This window comes from Erpetoichthys calabaricus, chromosome 11 (genome assembly GCF_900747795.2).
Source record: "Erpetoichthys calabaricus chromosome 11, fErpCal1.3, whole genome shotgun sequence".
NCBI lineage: Eukaryota > Metazoa > Chordata > Cladistia > Polypteriformes > Polypteridae > Erpetoichthys > Erpetoichthys calabaricus.
In genome coordinates, this window is record NC_041404.2 from 134,681,007 (window position 1) to 134,694,662 (window position 13,656).

At 47.8% G+C, this 13,656-nt stretch overlaps 1 protein-coding gene across 1 annotated transcript in view; it reads left to right on the top strand.

Moving 5' to 3' along the window:
* The window catches only part of trap1 (TNF receptor-associated protein 1), a 28,343-nt gene extending 15,742 nt beyond the window's left edge, over positions 1 to 12,601 (top strand). The window contains exons 6-18 of the mRNA XM_028813943.2: positions 144 to 304; positions 2,299 to 2,408; positions 3,174 to 3,247; positions 3,574 to 3,729; positions 5,219 to 5,339; positions 5,590 to 5,659; positions 6,148 to 6,295; positions 6,505 to 6,690; positions 6,812 to 6,950; positions 10,435 to 10,520; positions 10,630 to 10,775; positions 11,723 to 11,795; positions 12,212 to 12,601. Coding sequence (XP_028669776.2) covers positions 144 to 304; positions 2,299 to 2,408; positions 3,174 to 3,247; positions 3,574 to 3,729; positions 5,219 to 5,339; positions 5,590 to 5,659; positions 6,148 to 6,295; positions 6,505 to 6,690; positions 6,812 to 6,950; positions 10,435 to 10,520; positions 10,630 to 10,775; positions 11,723 to 11,795; positions 12,212 to 12,313 — 1,572 coding nt within the window. The 3' untranslated portion in view covers positions 12,314 to 12,601. The remainder of the gene's footprint in view (positions 1 to 143; positions 305 to 2,298; positions 2,409 to 3,173; positions 3,248 to 3,573; positions 3,730 to 5,218; positions 5,340 to 5,589; positions 5,660 to 6,147; positions 6,296 to 6,504; positions 6,691 to 6,811; positions 6,951 to 10,434; positions 10,521 to 10,629; positions 10,776 to 11,722; positions 11,796 to 12,211) is intronic.
* Positions 12,602 to 13,656: the final 1,055 nt, after the last annotated feature.

Below are 13,656 nucleotides of genomic sequence, written 5' to 3' on the forward strand. Positions count from 1 at the left end.
GTTGTCACGTTTTTGTAGAATTCTTCTCTTCACTACTTGCTCACCTAATAAGTTGGTATCTCCGTTATTATTTTTATTTAATTGACCTTTGTTTCCTTGGACACTCCTTGTGCTAAGGGTCTTTCCGTCTGCTTTCCCAACAGGCATTCCTTGATGCCCTGCAGAACCAGTCAGAGGCAAGCAGCAAGATTATTGGTCAGTTTGGTGTGGGCTTTTATTCTGCTTTTATGGTGGCTGACAAGGTGGATGTTTACTCCAAGTCTGCCGAGCCGGACAGCGATGGGTATAAATGGTCATCTGACGGGTAAGATTCATGGCCGCAGGATATCGACAGCATCTGGCGAGCACTATACTAGTGGATATTTGAAACTTCATTTCTTATTTGTAGTTTTATGTGGTGTTTAAAGTGTTAGGAATGCTTTCTTCCATCATTTATTTTCATTCATAGGTAAATGTGTAAAGGCTCTTTTGTTTCTTATTAGGGTGTGAACATCATTTTTAAAAGATCATCACATTCAGCCCATCGTATCTTCTCAGCGTCTGTTCAGTTAACTTGAGACTTGAAAAGTTCACTAAATCCTACTGTCTGTTCCTGCTTGTTCTGTTACTCCATATATTGATATTATTTTGTGTGAAATTCTAGTTTGTTCATGTTGTGCAAAACCTTCCACCTGTACCCCCATCTTCCAGCTGAAAGAGCTCACTTTATAGTTCAGGCTGACATGCCCCCCCACATTATATTCTGAATTACTAGTGAAGCTGTAATGGAATCCTGGGTAAATACCCTGAACAGTGCCATCTGTTGGTGTCCTCTGGCACTGCGCTGTTATCCATTCACATGTTCTGTAGCATCTGCCAAAGGATGCCAGGGGGCACTCTGAGGGGTACAGGGAACAAACAAGAAAGGTGACCAACATGCCTTTTACAAGTTTAAAAGCTTACGGTTTTATTTATTGTCAAAGTTGTCAAGTGACAGTGTTGGCACAAAAAATGCAAAATCTCATTTGATCCTTGATCTTGATGTTCATGTATCTAGTTCACAGCTGTAGAGTGCGCTGTAAGATTAAATGGACGGGATTTCAATTGTGGTAAAGTCACAGGACAGGCGTGGCCGAGTGCCACCTACGATGCCACTGAGAACTTGACTGCTGATTTAGCTCGTGCTCAGTTTTTATGACTGCAGTCCACTCCATAGAGATGTGTACTGTGCTGGTGTGGCCATTCTTCCAGTAAGGTCCTCTTGAGTTACGTCCGTGTAGAATGTTTGAAGCTGGTCACCTAAACCAAACACAAAGCCGGGGTGTCACATTACGTCTGTCACTAGAGAGGTGTAGTGTATGTGTGATGAGATGGGGTGAATGTCACTCGGCTTCTTCTAAAACTCTTTGCCAGCCTTGTGGAAATACAGAAGCAGCGGTGCTGTGTTTCTGAGCAGCCTTTGATGGGGTCAGTCCACAAGGACACTGGAGAACCATCTTAACATTCTGTGGCAAATGGAAAGGGTGCTCTTTTTATACTGCTTGACTGAAATGGTATGGACATGTGATGAGTAGAAACCAAGAATATGTGGGCAAGAGAGTGGTGGAAATGGAAGTGCGGAGGAAGAGGAAGAGGGGAGGCTGAAGTGGAGGTGGATAATAATAATAATTCATTATATTTATATAGCGCTGGATAAAGGAGAAGGTGCAGGGCCGATAGGTGTGACGAAGGTTGATCAGTCACACCAGCTGCACACAGACAGACAGACAGATGATGATGATGACGACGATGATAAAAGGCTGTACTGTTACATGATAAATGTACTGTGTGTGTAAACTCGTGCAGACTGAAAGGAGCACACCAAGTGTGGGAGGTCCGTCACAATCCATCGTTCTTCACTGACGCCTTTAGACATCTCCATCAGAGTGTAAGAAGCACAGCAAATACTTGCGGACCAAAATGGTGGAAGAGCAGGACTGATATGGGGTCAACATTTGGCCGACAGTCAGGCTCTCATGGAGGATCAATCTAAAGACACGAGAACATAACAGTCATAATGTGTACAAAACAGGGGCGTTTGTATGATTGGTTTAAGACTGCGAACAGGCCAGACATCACTAAACCGACCGTGCATAGCCGTTCTTGAGCATGGCACTTGACGCCGCTGAGCAGTGTTACCGCCCGACCATAAAGGCCTTACACTACAAGTTCATTTTTAGAATTCGAGGAAACTCGAGGGCAGTCACGGGGGTGAGCTGTGAGCTTTTATCGTGTTGTGTGTCATTTTTAACTTTTGGTTTGTTTTCTATTCCAAACTAGCTCAGGTGTGTTTGAAGTTGCCAAAGCCAGCGGCGTTAGACTGGGAACAAAAATTGTTGTTCACCTCAAGGATGAATGCAAGGAATTTGCTTCAGAAGACCGGGTCAAAGGTAAGAATGTTTAGAGGCCTTATGTAATAAGAGTCGTAAAACTAATTTACTGCCTTTGACAATCTGAACACATTCACTGACACCTGAATATCAATGTGCCCCAATCAGAACTCTCATCCTTACCTCAGGACACATTTGTTATCGAGGCATAAAGCCTAACGTTACTGCAGAGAGGGACTGCCGATTGACATGCTGGGGTGGCAGGTGGCTGTGTGCAGCTCGACAGCTTGTTTGGCTCCTTACTTTCCCGCATACAGAGCCCACTGAATTGCATGTGCGTCACCACTTTACGGAGCCATAGTAGTGAGTGGAACCACTGTACCTCGAAACTGCTGTCTTCCTTACCTAAAATTCTCGGGACACGTTTGTCCTAAATGCATACAACATAAATTACAGGTGAATTGCAAGAATGAGAAGGGCTGTTAGGAATGCAGATATCCATCTCAGCTATGACATTTGAGGTCACGTGTGTACAGCCAAGAGCCACAGCAGGAAAAGTCAACGACTAAAATGCTGTCTTCCCGGTTTTAACTGACTGATGGTGGCATCCATTGTAAGCTTGGAGACACAAAACAGTAAAACATGAGGACGTCTCCTTCGAGCTCTTGCTGGCCCTGAGGCTCTACGTTACGTGGGCCAGCGGTAAGAAGTTCACTGCTCTTAATGAAGGATTCCCCTGCAACACCGCTGGCATTAGACTTTGTTATTGATGCTAATATTTGATGTCTTCATTTATTTTTAGATGTGTTCTTGTTTGTTTTCCAGAGATTGTGACTAAATACAGCAATTTTGTTAGTTTCCCCATCTTCCTGAATGGCAGGCGACTAAACACTCTGCAGGTGAGACGTGGGTCTTCTTCTTTTCCAGACAGTACATCTTTGGCCTTGTTGGGTGGTGCGAGGCATGTTAAGTGCTTAGTGAAGTGACAACTGAGCCGGGGCCGCTAAGCCCACGGGCCCCCTTTGGGCAGCTAACAACTACTTGTCAACAGATGCCAGGTGGGCTTTCTACCTGAGTGTCACAGCAGAGCACTCTTGTCATCTGTTGGGAGATGCGTCTTCACACAATGCACTTCTGCCTTTCTCTGTCCTCACGAGTGTTCTCTCTGCTCGGTTTACTTTCTTGATGGCATGTCACATTCAGATTTTTTTTTTTTCCCCCCCAGGCATTGTGGTTGTCGGACCCCAAAGAGATCAGTGACTGGCAGCATGAAGAATTTTATCGGTATATTGCACAGGCTTATGATAAACCACGATATGTTCTGCATTATCGGACTGATGCGCCACTTAACATCCGCAGCATCTTCTATGTGCCAGAAATGGTAATGGTTGGCTCCAGCAGTTTGTTTAATGCTAAAATGAAGACGTGACTGTCAAGGCAGACCTGCAGTTAGATACGCTGTGATGTGCTGTTCCTACAGTTTAAAATGTTTGGATATTTGATACCTCACTGATGACACCGTGCAGAATTGCCACATTAGATGCCCATCCATTTCATGCCGATTACTCTGGCAGTGTCTTTGAATACTAAATGTACAGGTCTACGTGTGAATGATCCGGGGAGAAGGACCGACTCAGATGGCTTTTTACAATGTGTCTTTCAGCAGCAGGTGTGTGTCTGTGACAAGTGACTTTTTGTCTTTACTTTAGTGGACTGTGCAGGTACAGAGTGTGCCATGGCGCTGTCTTTCATTGGGCCCCTTCACTTCTTGGCGTAGAGGTGCACATCTTGCCTGCGTGCTGAGATCATTGATCATTAAGGACTTTTTACAGTTGGAGTGTCGTCAGTGTGCGTGTGCCTGGTTTTTATTTCGTCTTTGATCTTTAATTTTAAGAAAGAGTTAATTGTATTAAACAAGGCTGCCCTGTCATGGCACGGCTGGGAAGATGGTTCTGCATGTGAAAAGAGTCCATTCAGTCCACTCACTATACATAAAGAAACATAGCAGTGACTTATAATGCGGAGATGTTCAAGTTTGAGGACACCCAGTTGATGTTTTCTGTGAAAGATGCCAGCTAGTCAAGCACCTCAGAATTTGATGAGGAGGAGGAGATAGCTGATTTGAAGCTCATTGCAGCTGGGAGTCGGAGGGGCAAGTCAGCTGGCACTAGAGGGGAGTGCAGAGCAGAACAGGTGGGTAACCGTCAAGACATTTATAGAAGGGTACAGGGGATGTAATCAATGGTTGGTTTGAAACTAAAACCCCAGTGAGGACTGAGACCCGTCTGGATTGGTTTGGGGAGGCTGTCATAACCTAACAATATCCCGAAGGTGTGACTCTGTAAAGTAACATAACATTCTCAAAGCTGGGTCATCCACTTCAGGGTCAAGGGGGCCATGGCTGTGTCCAGGACAAACCCAGCGAACCAAATGAGAGTAGAAGTGTGGAAGTGTCCAATGACTGCACATTGACAAAGATCTGCTGTCGGGCTGACCATTAAGGCAAATGCCAATAGCTAACAGACTCCGGCATGTAAATCTCAAAGTGTAGTGAGCAGGGTTGGTGCGCCTCTTGGCACTGACGAACTAGGCGGGGTCAGAGGACATGCCACTCGACGAGGCTGTAACATAAAAGACGGGTCTGTTAGAAGACCCCCAGACGGTAAATGAATTGACTGAAGGACCTAATGAGCACTATTTTTACCCTTGTGTGCCGTTTTCAACGCATCTTCTCGGACTTTGTCAATTTCAGTGTAGTCGCTCTGCCTTTCATGAGGTGTGTGCTAATTTGATGTCATGTCATTCGGTAGTAAGTTGTGACCCATTTCTTTACCACATAACATTGTTTTGCTACCACATTTCTTATTCAGAAGCCTTCCATGTTTGACGTGAGCCGTGAGATGGGCTCCAGTGTCGCCTTGTACAGCAGAAAGGTCCTCATCCAGACGAAGGCGTCGGACATTCTCCCCAAGTGGCTCCGTTTCTTGCGTGGTAAGAGAGGTCTGAAATGTAACGTGGTGACCACGCAGTGGCACTTTTGTTTCTGTTACTCCATTGTCTGGATGGCTTCAGTGACTCGAGGCTTTGGCTTCTTACCTGGAGTGTTCGCCCTTCTGTGATGAGCAGCTTGTTGGGGTGTTTCTGAGTTGAGGTGGAGCCATTTTGAGATGTGTATTAATAAGAGAATTTTGAATTTGTCATGATATCGGACACCGTCTTTATCTTTGCTGTTTCTGTTTAGGTGTCGTTGACAGTGAAGACATCCCCCTGAACCTCAGCAGAGAGCTACTTCAGGAGAGTACACTCATCAGGTTAGCAGATGGTTCACAGTCCACGTCTCTGCCCGTCCTTACATCATCCACACTAAGTTACCGAACGTGCCCCTTGACGTCCTTAAATTTCCAGTCCACTGTTTGGCACCTGAACCCTTCCACATTTCGCTCCTCTTTCAAGTCCACAGGCACAGCACCCATAACTGCACACAAAGCAACAGCTGGGGTCTTTCATTTGTCGTCTTTGCCATCAACTGTTGATGCGCCTGGCACAACACGCTTATGGTGGACATGGTGACCTCACATTTGATGAATTTGTTTTTTATGATGTTGCAGTTATGGGGGGGGGGGCACCTTTAGGATGGGCAGCTGCACCCTCATCACTTGCAGAATTAATTTGAAAGTCAGACACAAACGTAGTGGAGCCCTTGTTCGCTGCAGCGCCAATCACTTGATGTAATTGTTGAGTTGCCCTGAGTTGTGCTTGTGCCCCGTTTCATGTGATGTTTGTCTTGTATCTTTCCCAGGAAACTAAGAGATGTTTTACAGAAAAGGATTGTGAAGTTTTTTGTCGATCAAAGCCACAAGGAGCCAGAGAAGTACAGGAGATTCTTCGAGGACTATGGGCTCTTCATCCGGGAGGGCATTGTCACCTTAGCTGAACAGGAGGTCAAGGTGCGGGCGCTCTCATCAGTACCACATGGGGAGGGAGATCTTTAGGGTTAATGAAGCCAGTAAAAGCACTTATGGAGGTCTGGGAGATGTCCGAGGTGCTCTTTGTGCTCGCCACTTCTGTAGGCAGCATTAATGTCTCCACTGGAAACGGGTGAATGGTGATTTTCATTTCTTCAGCAGTTTTACATTCACTGTCCTTCATTCTTTAGGAAGACATTGGGAAATTGCTGCGGTTTGAATCCTCCGTTCTCCCAGAGGGTCAGCAAACAAGTTTACAAGAGTACGCAGAGAGAATGAAGGCTGGCACACGTAATATTTATTACCTCTGTGCCCCTAACAGGCACCTGGCTGAGCATTCACCATACTTTGAAGCCATGCAGAAGAAAGACATGGAGGTAGGTGGGTCTCGAAAGTGGCAAGGAGTGCTTTCTGTTCGTTTGTTTTTTAACAAGTCAGTGTGAAGCCATGCCACTTGTGTACCCCACTGCCAAGGAATCCTTCGTTCTGCTTTTGTAGGTCCTATTCTGCTATGAGCAGTTTGATGAACTGACTCTCTTACACTTGCGGGAGTTTGACAAAAAGAAGCTCATTTCTGTGGAGACCGACATTGTGGTAGATCACTACAAGGAAGAGAAGTTTGAAGACTCAAAGCCAGGTGGGCACTTCATCACTCACCAGTTTTACGTTGGCACATCACTGGAGTATTGTCATGTCAAGAAGGAAAAGTGCTGTGTGTATCGTGGCCATTTGTAAAGGGGATGTCGACGTCAAGTGGGCCTTCTTGGTCACCCTCGCGTTGGCACGGTCACTGCTGCTCAGTCCAGTACGTTGTAGCGCTGCGTTTATACGACACGACTGAAAACGCCAAACCCTCTCTGTGTCATTAGGATGCACGATAAGTGATATCGGCAAGACGTTGAGGTGACCCTTGTTAATGACAAGTCACTTTTTAGTATCTCGAACCTTCATGTGGCCTCCTTAGCATTAAGTGTATCCCTGGAAAACGAGCCAAAGCGTCGATACTCTCAACAACAACCTAATGTTGTTCTGTGTAACTAACCTAGATCAGTAAATACCAGAATGTCCGCTGAATCTCAAGGTACGGAGAGTGTCCCCTGCATATTCGTGTGACGTGTTGTTTAGAGAGATTCTCTAAGCCACGTGGCTCTGTTCAAGTAGACTGTTTGCTCACGAGAGGGTAGAGTGGCGCTGCCTGACCTGCATGATCGACACCCCCATTGTGGCACAAGACACATAGCGACTTCCACATGTCCCCTAACAGGAACATTAACACCTGAGGCACTGTCAGCAGTGCTTGGGGGGCCGACACCTTTCTTGTCCTTCCACTTGTGCCCACACAGCTGAAGTCCCCAGGCATATCGCAGTGGTTTGCTCAAACCCTAATTTAGAAAGTGCACCTCATTAATGCTGTAACTGTGGTCAAGTAAAGGACCGATGATGTAACGACGCCATGTTGACCGTACTTGCCATCCCACTTGTATCCAGAGCTGGACACTGAATCGATTGTCCCGTATCCTCGACGGCCTTCTCTTATAACCCATGAGACTTCAGTCAATACTTACGTCACAATCAGGAACACTGAAGATCGCCTGATACACGTCCTGCAGTTTAGCTGCTGGCTAAGTTGCTTCATCGTAGTCATCGTTCTTAGTAAAATGCAGATATTTCATAATTGGTGAAAAACGATACTCGCTCATAACTTCATCGAAAATGGTGGCCTGCAGCAAGCAGTTTGTGAACCAGTGCCATCTCTGGACTGGTTTAAGCACCGTGCCCTGAAACACCCACATGTCGTCTGCAGTGACTGTTTACTCCACCACACTGTCATTGACAAGAAGAATCAGGATCAAAAGACCTCTTTAGACCGGGTCACCCGTAAATGGGCATTAATATGAAGCTGACACCAGAAACGGGCATTAATGAAACTTGGCAGGGTGAAATTTACCAGACTGGGTTAAGGTGGTTCACTTTAAGGTTGTTCTAGAACTGCCATTGTGTTTTTGGTTGAAAGCTCCTCCTCAGTCATGAATATTAATGAGTTACCGTATAGTGAGGTCAGCTTTGTGGTTTAATCCACTAGGTGGCAGCAGAATACCATCTGGCGAGTTATTCAGACTTGGTACTGTAAAGTGGACATTTACATGTCACCCCGTGGCTTAACTGGATTTACACACTCGAGGTTAATGCCGTTTGCCCGTGCTCATTGTACCCAAGGTGCCCAGCCAGTGGCGGGCGAAACCCCAAAGATGTAGCTTTAGGACCTGAAGTGGCTCGTTAGCTGTCGCCAGTGTTGAGGAGTGGCACCCTAAGGAGTCTGCCACCATTTTCATCTTCATCTTATGCCTTAATGCTCGTATGTCACTGAATGGAACCTGCAGCATGTGCAGCCATGTCACAAGTTCCATCACCGCTGGCCTTTTCACTGTTTGCAAACTGCACCAAAGACCCTGGGAATTACAGCCATGCCATCTGTTGGAGTGTAGCTGCTGGCATGGTGAGGTGACCCCCTTAGCGGTGCCGCAGACACTCCAGTATGTCTCACTGAGGGGTCAGTTGTCAGTCACCAGTGGGTTTGTTGCCATCATTGTGCCTTGTTCAGACTACATGAGGCCCGCTGTAGGGTGTGTAAGTCTGACATACCCGCTGTTCAGTTTACCTCACTTGTGTTTTGTGGCATGAAGGACGAGTGTGACAAGTTAGTTATTTCTTTACAAACGTGCTACACGTGTATTTGCTGTGTCCCACAGTCCAGCATTTTCTATCCATTTTTAAAGATCTCTTACCTGCACTGGTGTTTTACATTGGAGTTGACGAGATGCGGGTTAAGCTGGCAAACGAGCCTGAAAACTTACAGAATGCGTCCGTTTTTGAAGCCCAGACACTTCCAGTTTTGATCCGAGTCTTGTGACTTGCTGGCCTTTTACAATTACGTCTTTGTCATTTATGAACAAACGCCAACATGACGAGATTCGGCCGTTTTTAAAGAGAGCCATCTGTGTGCCACCTCAGGACTTGTAGTCTTCCACAATGAGCGCTCACCCTGTGCCACGTGGCGTGATCTTGAAAGATCAAATGTCAGTAAAGGCTTGATGGCATCTGATTTTCTTCCATTTGTAAGAATTGACAGAAGCGAGCAGAGAACATTCAGAGCCTGAACGATCAGAGTGCCAGGAGCAGGCGCCAAGATGATTATCGGGGTCCGGCGTCGGGAACGCCACAGGCAGGCAGCTTTTTATTATCGAATCTCCGATACGGAAAGCCGTAACTTGCTTTTATTTTCCAGTGACACTTGGTGCCCCAGTGCAGGCTCGATTATTTCTTTACATTTATAGAAGACTTTGGAAGTTAATTTCATGTGAGAAATGAATTTATAACAAGATTGGGAAGATTTACAGGACTTGAAAATGATTGAAAACGCCGAACTTCTCCTTTAAGTCACAGTAAAACGGTTTGCTATAACACGAGTAGTAAAGCGCTCTGCAGGTTTGCCGACGTGTCCACTGCAAGTTCTGATGATGACCAACTGACCCTTGACCTCTCTACTTCGCGTCTCCTTACCCGGGCCTCAACAGTTACTTGAGATTTCTGTCCAAAAGCCTGCGCCATGCTGACTGACGCCCGTCCTGAAGGAGGCTCCTCACTCGAGGCCAAGGAATTCTGTGGCGGCTTTCCAGTCTTCATGGCGGACGTCACACACTAGCAGTCGAGACCTTGGCACACCCCACGTGGCAGAGAGTACCAGCATATAAAGAGTGGCGTCCAGTTTGTGAAAGTGCCCCAAGCAGCCTGGCAGCAGTGATGCCCTGCGAGTGTAGTGGCATATAGCGACGATTTCACTATAGTGGGCTTACCAATGAGGGGGGAGTGCGACCCCCTGAAATCCTGCCCTTCTGGTAGCAGACCTTGTGCACTGAGGAAGCCTCTTGCTGTGTCAACAATGAGGGCAGAAGGGGGCACAGAGGCACATCCTCATAGTGGCACTCGGGTGACCGATGAGACCTGCTGGGTCAGTTCATCTCTAAAAGGCTGAGAGGCACTGCTGGCCATGTTGGCACCTGCCAGAGAGCGCGGTCTGTAACAGCAGAGCCAACGGTGACCAACGTTTTTGTTTCTTTCAGCGTCGGAGCGTCTCACGGAGAAGCAGGCAGAAGAACTGATGGCCTGGATGAAGAGTGGCCTTGGAAGTCGCATTGCCAATGTGAAGGTATCTCCATGGGCTTACGGGCCAGTCCATCTTGTACCCGAGTCAGATATTTATGCCCCCAATGCTGGGGAGTGGTAGGGAGGAGTAAAGCCATCTTGTCCTTCCCCAGGTGACCCCCAGGCTGGACACGCATCCCGCTATGATTACCGTGCTGGAGATGGGGGCAGCTCGGCACTTCCTGCGCACACAGCAACTGGCCAAGACCAGTGAGGAGCGGGCACAGATTCTACAGCCAACTCTGGAAATTAACACCGGGTAAGGGAAGGGCCTCAGTGCCCCTCTGACATCTCGCGCTGCCCAGTGGTGTACAGTTGGTAAGCTTTGTGCTTCAAGAGCCTCACACACCATGAAGGTTGGCCTCAGATTTCAGGATTTGACCTCCAGAGATTGGAAAGCACAGACTTGAGGCCCCTTTTGATGGCTCACCAAACACTCGAGCTGACACTCGGGGACTGCAGTTGGGCCTCCTTGGTCACCACGGCAGGTTTGCCCTTCAGACCCGAGCCCAGTTTGTAGCAACAGTCAGCCTCTCCATGCCCAGTATGGCCAGACCAGGCTGCAGCACACAACCATTAAACACACCACGACGCTGCCATTCCCAGGGCCGCTGGTGTCCACCGTAGAACCCGTGCCAGCTGCTGATAGTCATTAGGCACATTCTTCATTGGCATGTCCCAGGTCGAAGGGTTAGCAGGGTACACAGCCTGCCTGTAACCCTGTGTGGGGTCACGAGGTGACGGTGAGAAATCTTGGGCTTGTCACTTGTCATTGGCTCTGCAGGCCTCACTTGGCAGCTGGTGCCTTCCTGCCCTTAGCAGTCCCCCGGATTAGTTTTCTCCATCAAGGCCCACCACAAATTGACCAGCCCAAAGAACCCTGACGTGAAATGTTCATACGCAGAATTAAGCAAAAATATGACTGCAAGGTAAGGGACAACAAATGAAAAACACAAAGTGAACGTCCCCAGAGAGCCTCGTGTGAGTGGGTCCAGGGAAAACGCTTGTCAGATACAAGGGTGGCACGTTTGGTTGTCTTACTGTGGGTCTGCGGCTCAAGCGGAGTCCTGTTTACGCCTGGCAGTCCTTGGGCGCACCCTCAGTCCGATTACCAAATCAAAATGGGCAGCAGCGTACGTGGGATTGGTGGTGACGTGTGCCACCCGTGGGACATTCACCCTTTTTTTTTTGGTCTTGTTCCCATAGCCATGACCTTGTAAAGAAGATGGATGCCCTTAGGAACTCCGACCCACACTTAGCCGAGTTACTGCTTGAACAGGTGAGCTGGCGGTGTGTCCTCGGACTGACCCGGTGACACGTCCACTGCTGTGTGTGTGTGTGTGTGTGAGTGTCGGGGGGGGACCTCGTGGAGCTTCACTTGACCCCTCTGTAAATGTCACATCTTCCTTTCCTGCTGATGATGCAAGTGACCTGAATGCTGACACTGGAGCCATTTTGTAGGAAGTATGGAATTAAATGACACAGTAATGCCAATGAAGGTGCCAACTTGACAGTGGTACCATGTAACAGATTTGTACTGAAGATAAACTAATCTGGCATAGAAGGCAAAAGTTAATGCGAGCTGACAAAGTGACAGGCTGAAAGCGTGGGGTTAGAGAGCCGTAGCTAAAGTGTGATGGTGCCAGTCATCGTGTGCCTGGCTCTCAGTGCCATACCTCCTCTTGTCCTCCCCAGATCTACGACAATGCCATGATCGCAGCAGGACTTAACGATGACCCTCGCCCAATGGTTGGCCGCCTGACTCAGCTACTTACCAAAGCCCTGGAGAAGCACTGACACGAGGCCCATCACTGTAACGACGTGGTGACAAGAAGGACATTTGGGGAGCGTGTGGCAAAGTCCTGCGGTCGTCTAACATTTCAGCTCGGCATTTGGGCCGGTGCCATCGCAGATGAAGGAGCCCTTGACACCCGCATGCAGTATGGCCTCTCTATATATTGAAATAAAATAGCGGGAGGAGGCCTTCCTCGCGTGCTGAGGGTCTGGGCCTCGTCAAGGAGCCCCGAAAATATGTATGTGGCTGTACAAAAAATAAATTGCTGTTGTTGTTGTTGTATTGAACAAGCTGACCTTTGCATCGCTCCCCTCGTGATTTTGAGTGTGTGGACAGAGAAACCCGCTGACGAACTGCGTCTGGTGAGCCTGTGCCAAGCCTGACTGCCCTCTGCCCTGGGGGGGCTCACAAGGCCAGTGCCTCGGCCCAAGTGTCTTGTGTTTAATTGTCACAGCCCCCAGGGTCCCAGCTCAAAGCCACCCATGTGGCACCTGCTTACTGTGCGTTCCTTCTAATGTCCTTGGATATTGTGCCATGTTAAGTGACTTCACTAAGGTTTGTACCAATCTACATACTGGCATCTTAATATTGGCTGCTTCTATTTTAAAAGAAAAAAACAAAACAAATCTGAGCACGCCCCCCGATAAATGTGGAGAGAGGGGCCTGGCACTGTGTGGAGCCGGAGACCCACCTGGTGGGACAGCAGTAGTCCAAGGTGCCCAGTCAGGACTCGCACCCAATAGCAGGCTGCTTGTGCCAGGCTCTTACTGGAATACAAATTGATAGAAATGTACAAATGAACCGTCGATGCGCTCTGATGGCCCCCCCCCCCCCCCCCCCCCCCCCCCACTACCACCATGTGCTTACGGCCAATCAAAATGCTTCAGGTCAGGTTGGGGACCGTGCACTGGCACAGCGTGCTGCCATACCCAGCACACAACGGAGGAAATGCTTCACTGGTGCCCCCTTTCAAGAGAAGAGAGCGACGTGAACAATCAGTAACAGTTGTAAATATTGTCAGGGCTATTCCAACAATATTGTAAAGGTTTACAGTCATCGGACACTACTGTAATATTAGGGGTCACTTTATTTTTCAAATATAAGAAACAACAGCTGCTGATTTAGAAATCTGTAATTTGACTAGTTTTGGATTTATCACCTAATAATACTTGTTAAAACCCCAACAGAATCCTAAAGAATAATATGAGCTATGGGCACAATGCCAGCATCATGCCACACTAAACGAGCACCACAGCCACCTGCGCGCACCTCCATGGACTGTAGAGATCGCTCAAGGGAGGATGTGACAGTAAAATACGACCACGTCCGTTCACTTACAGCACAT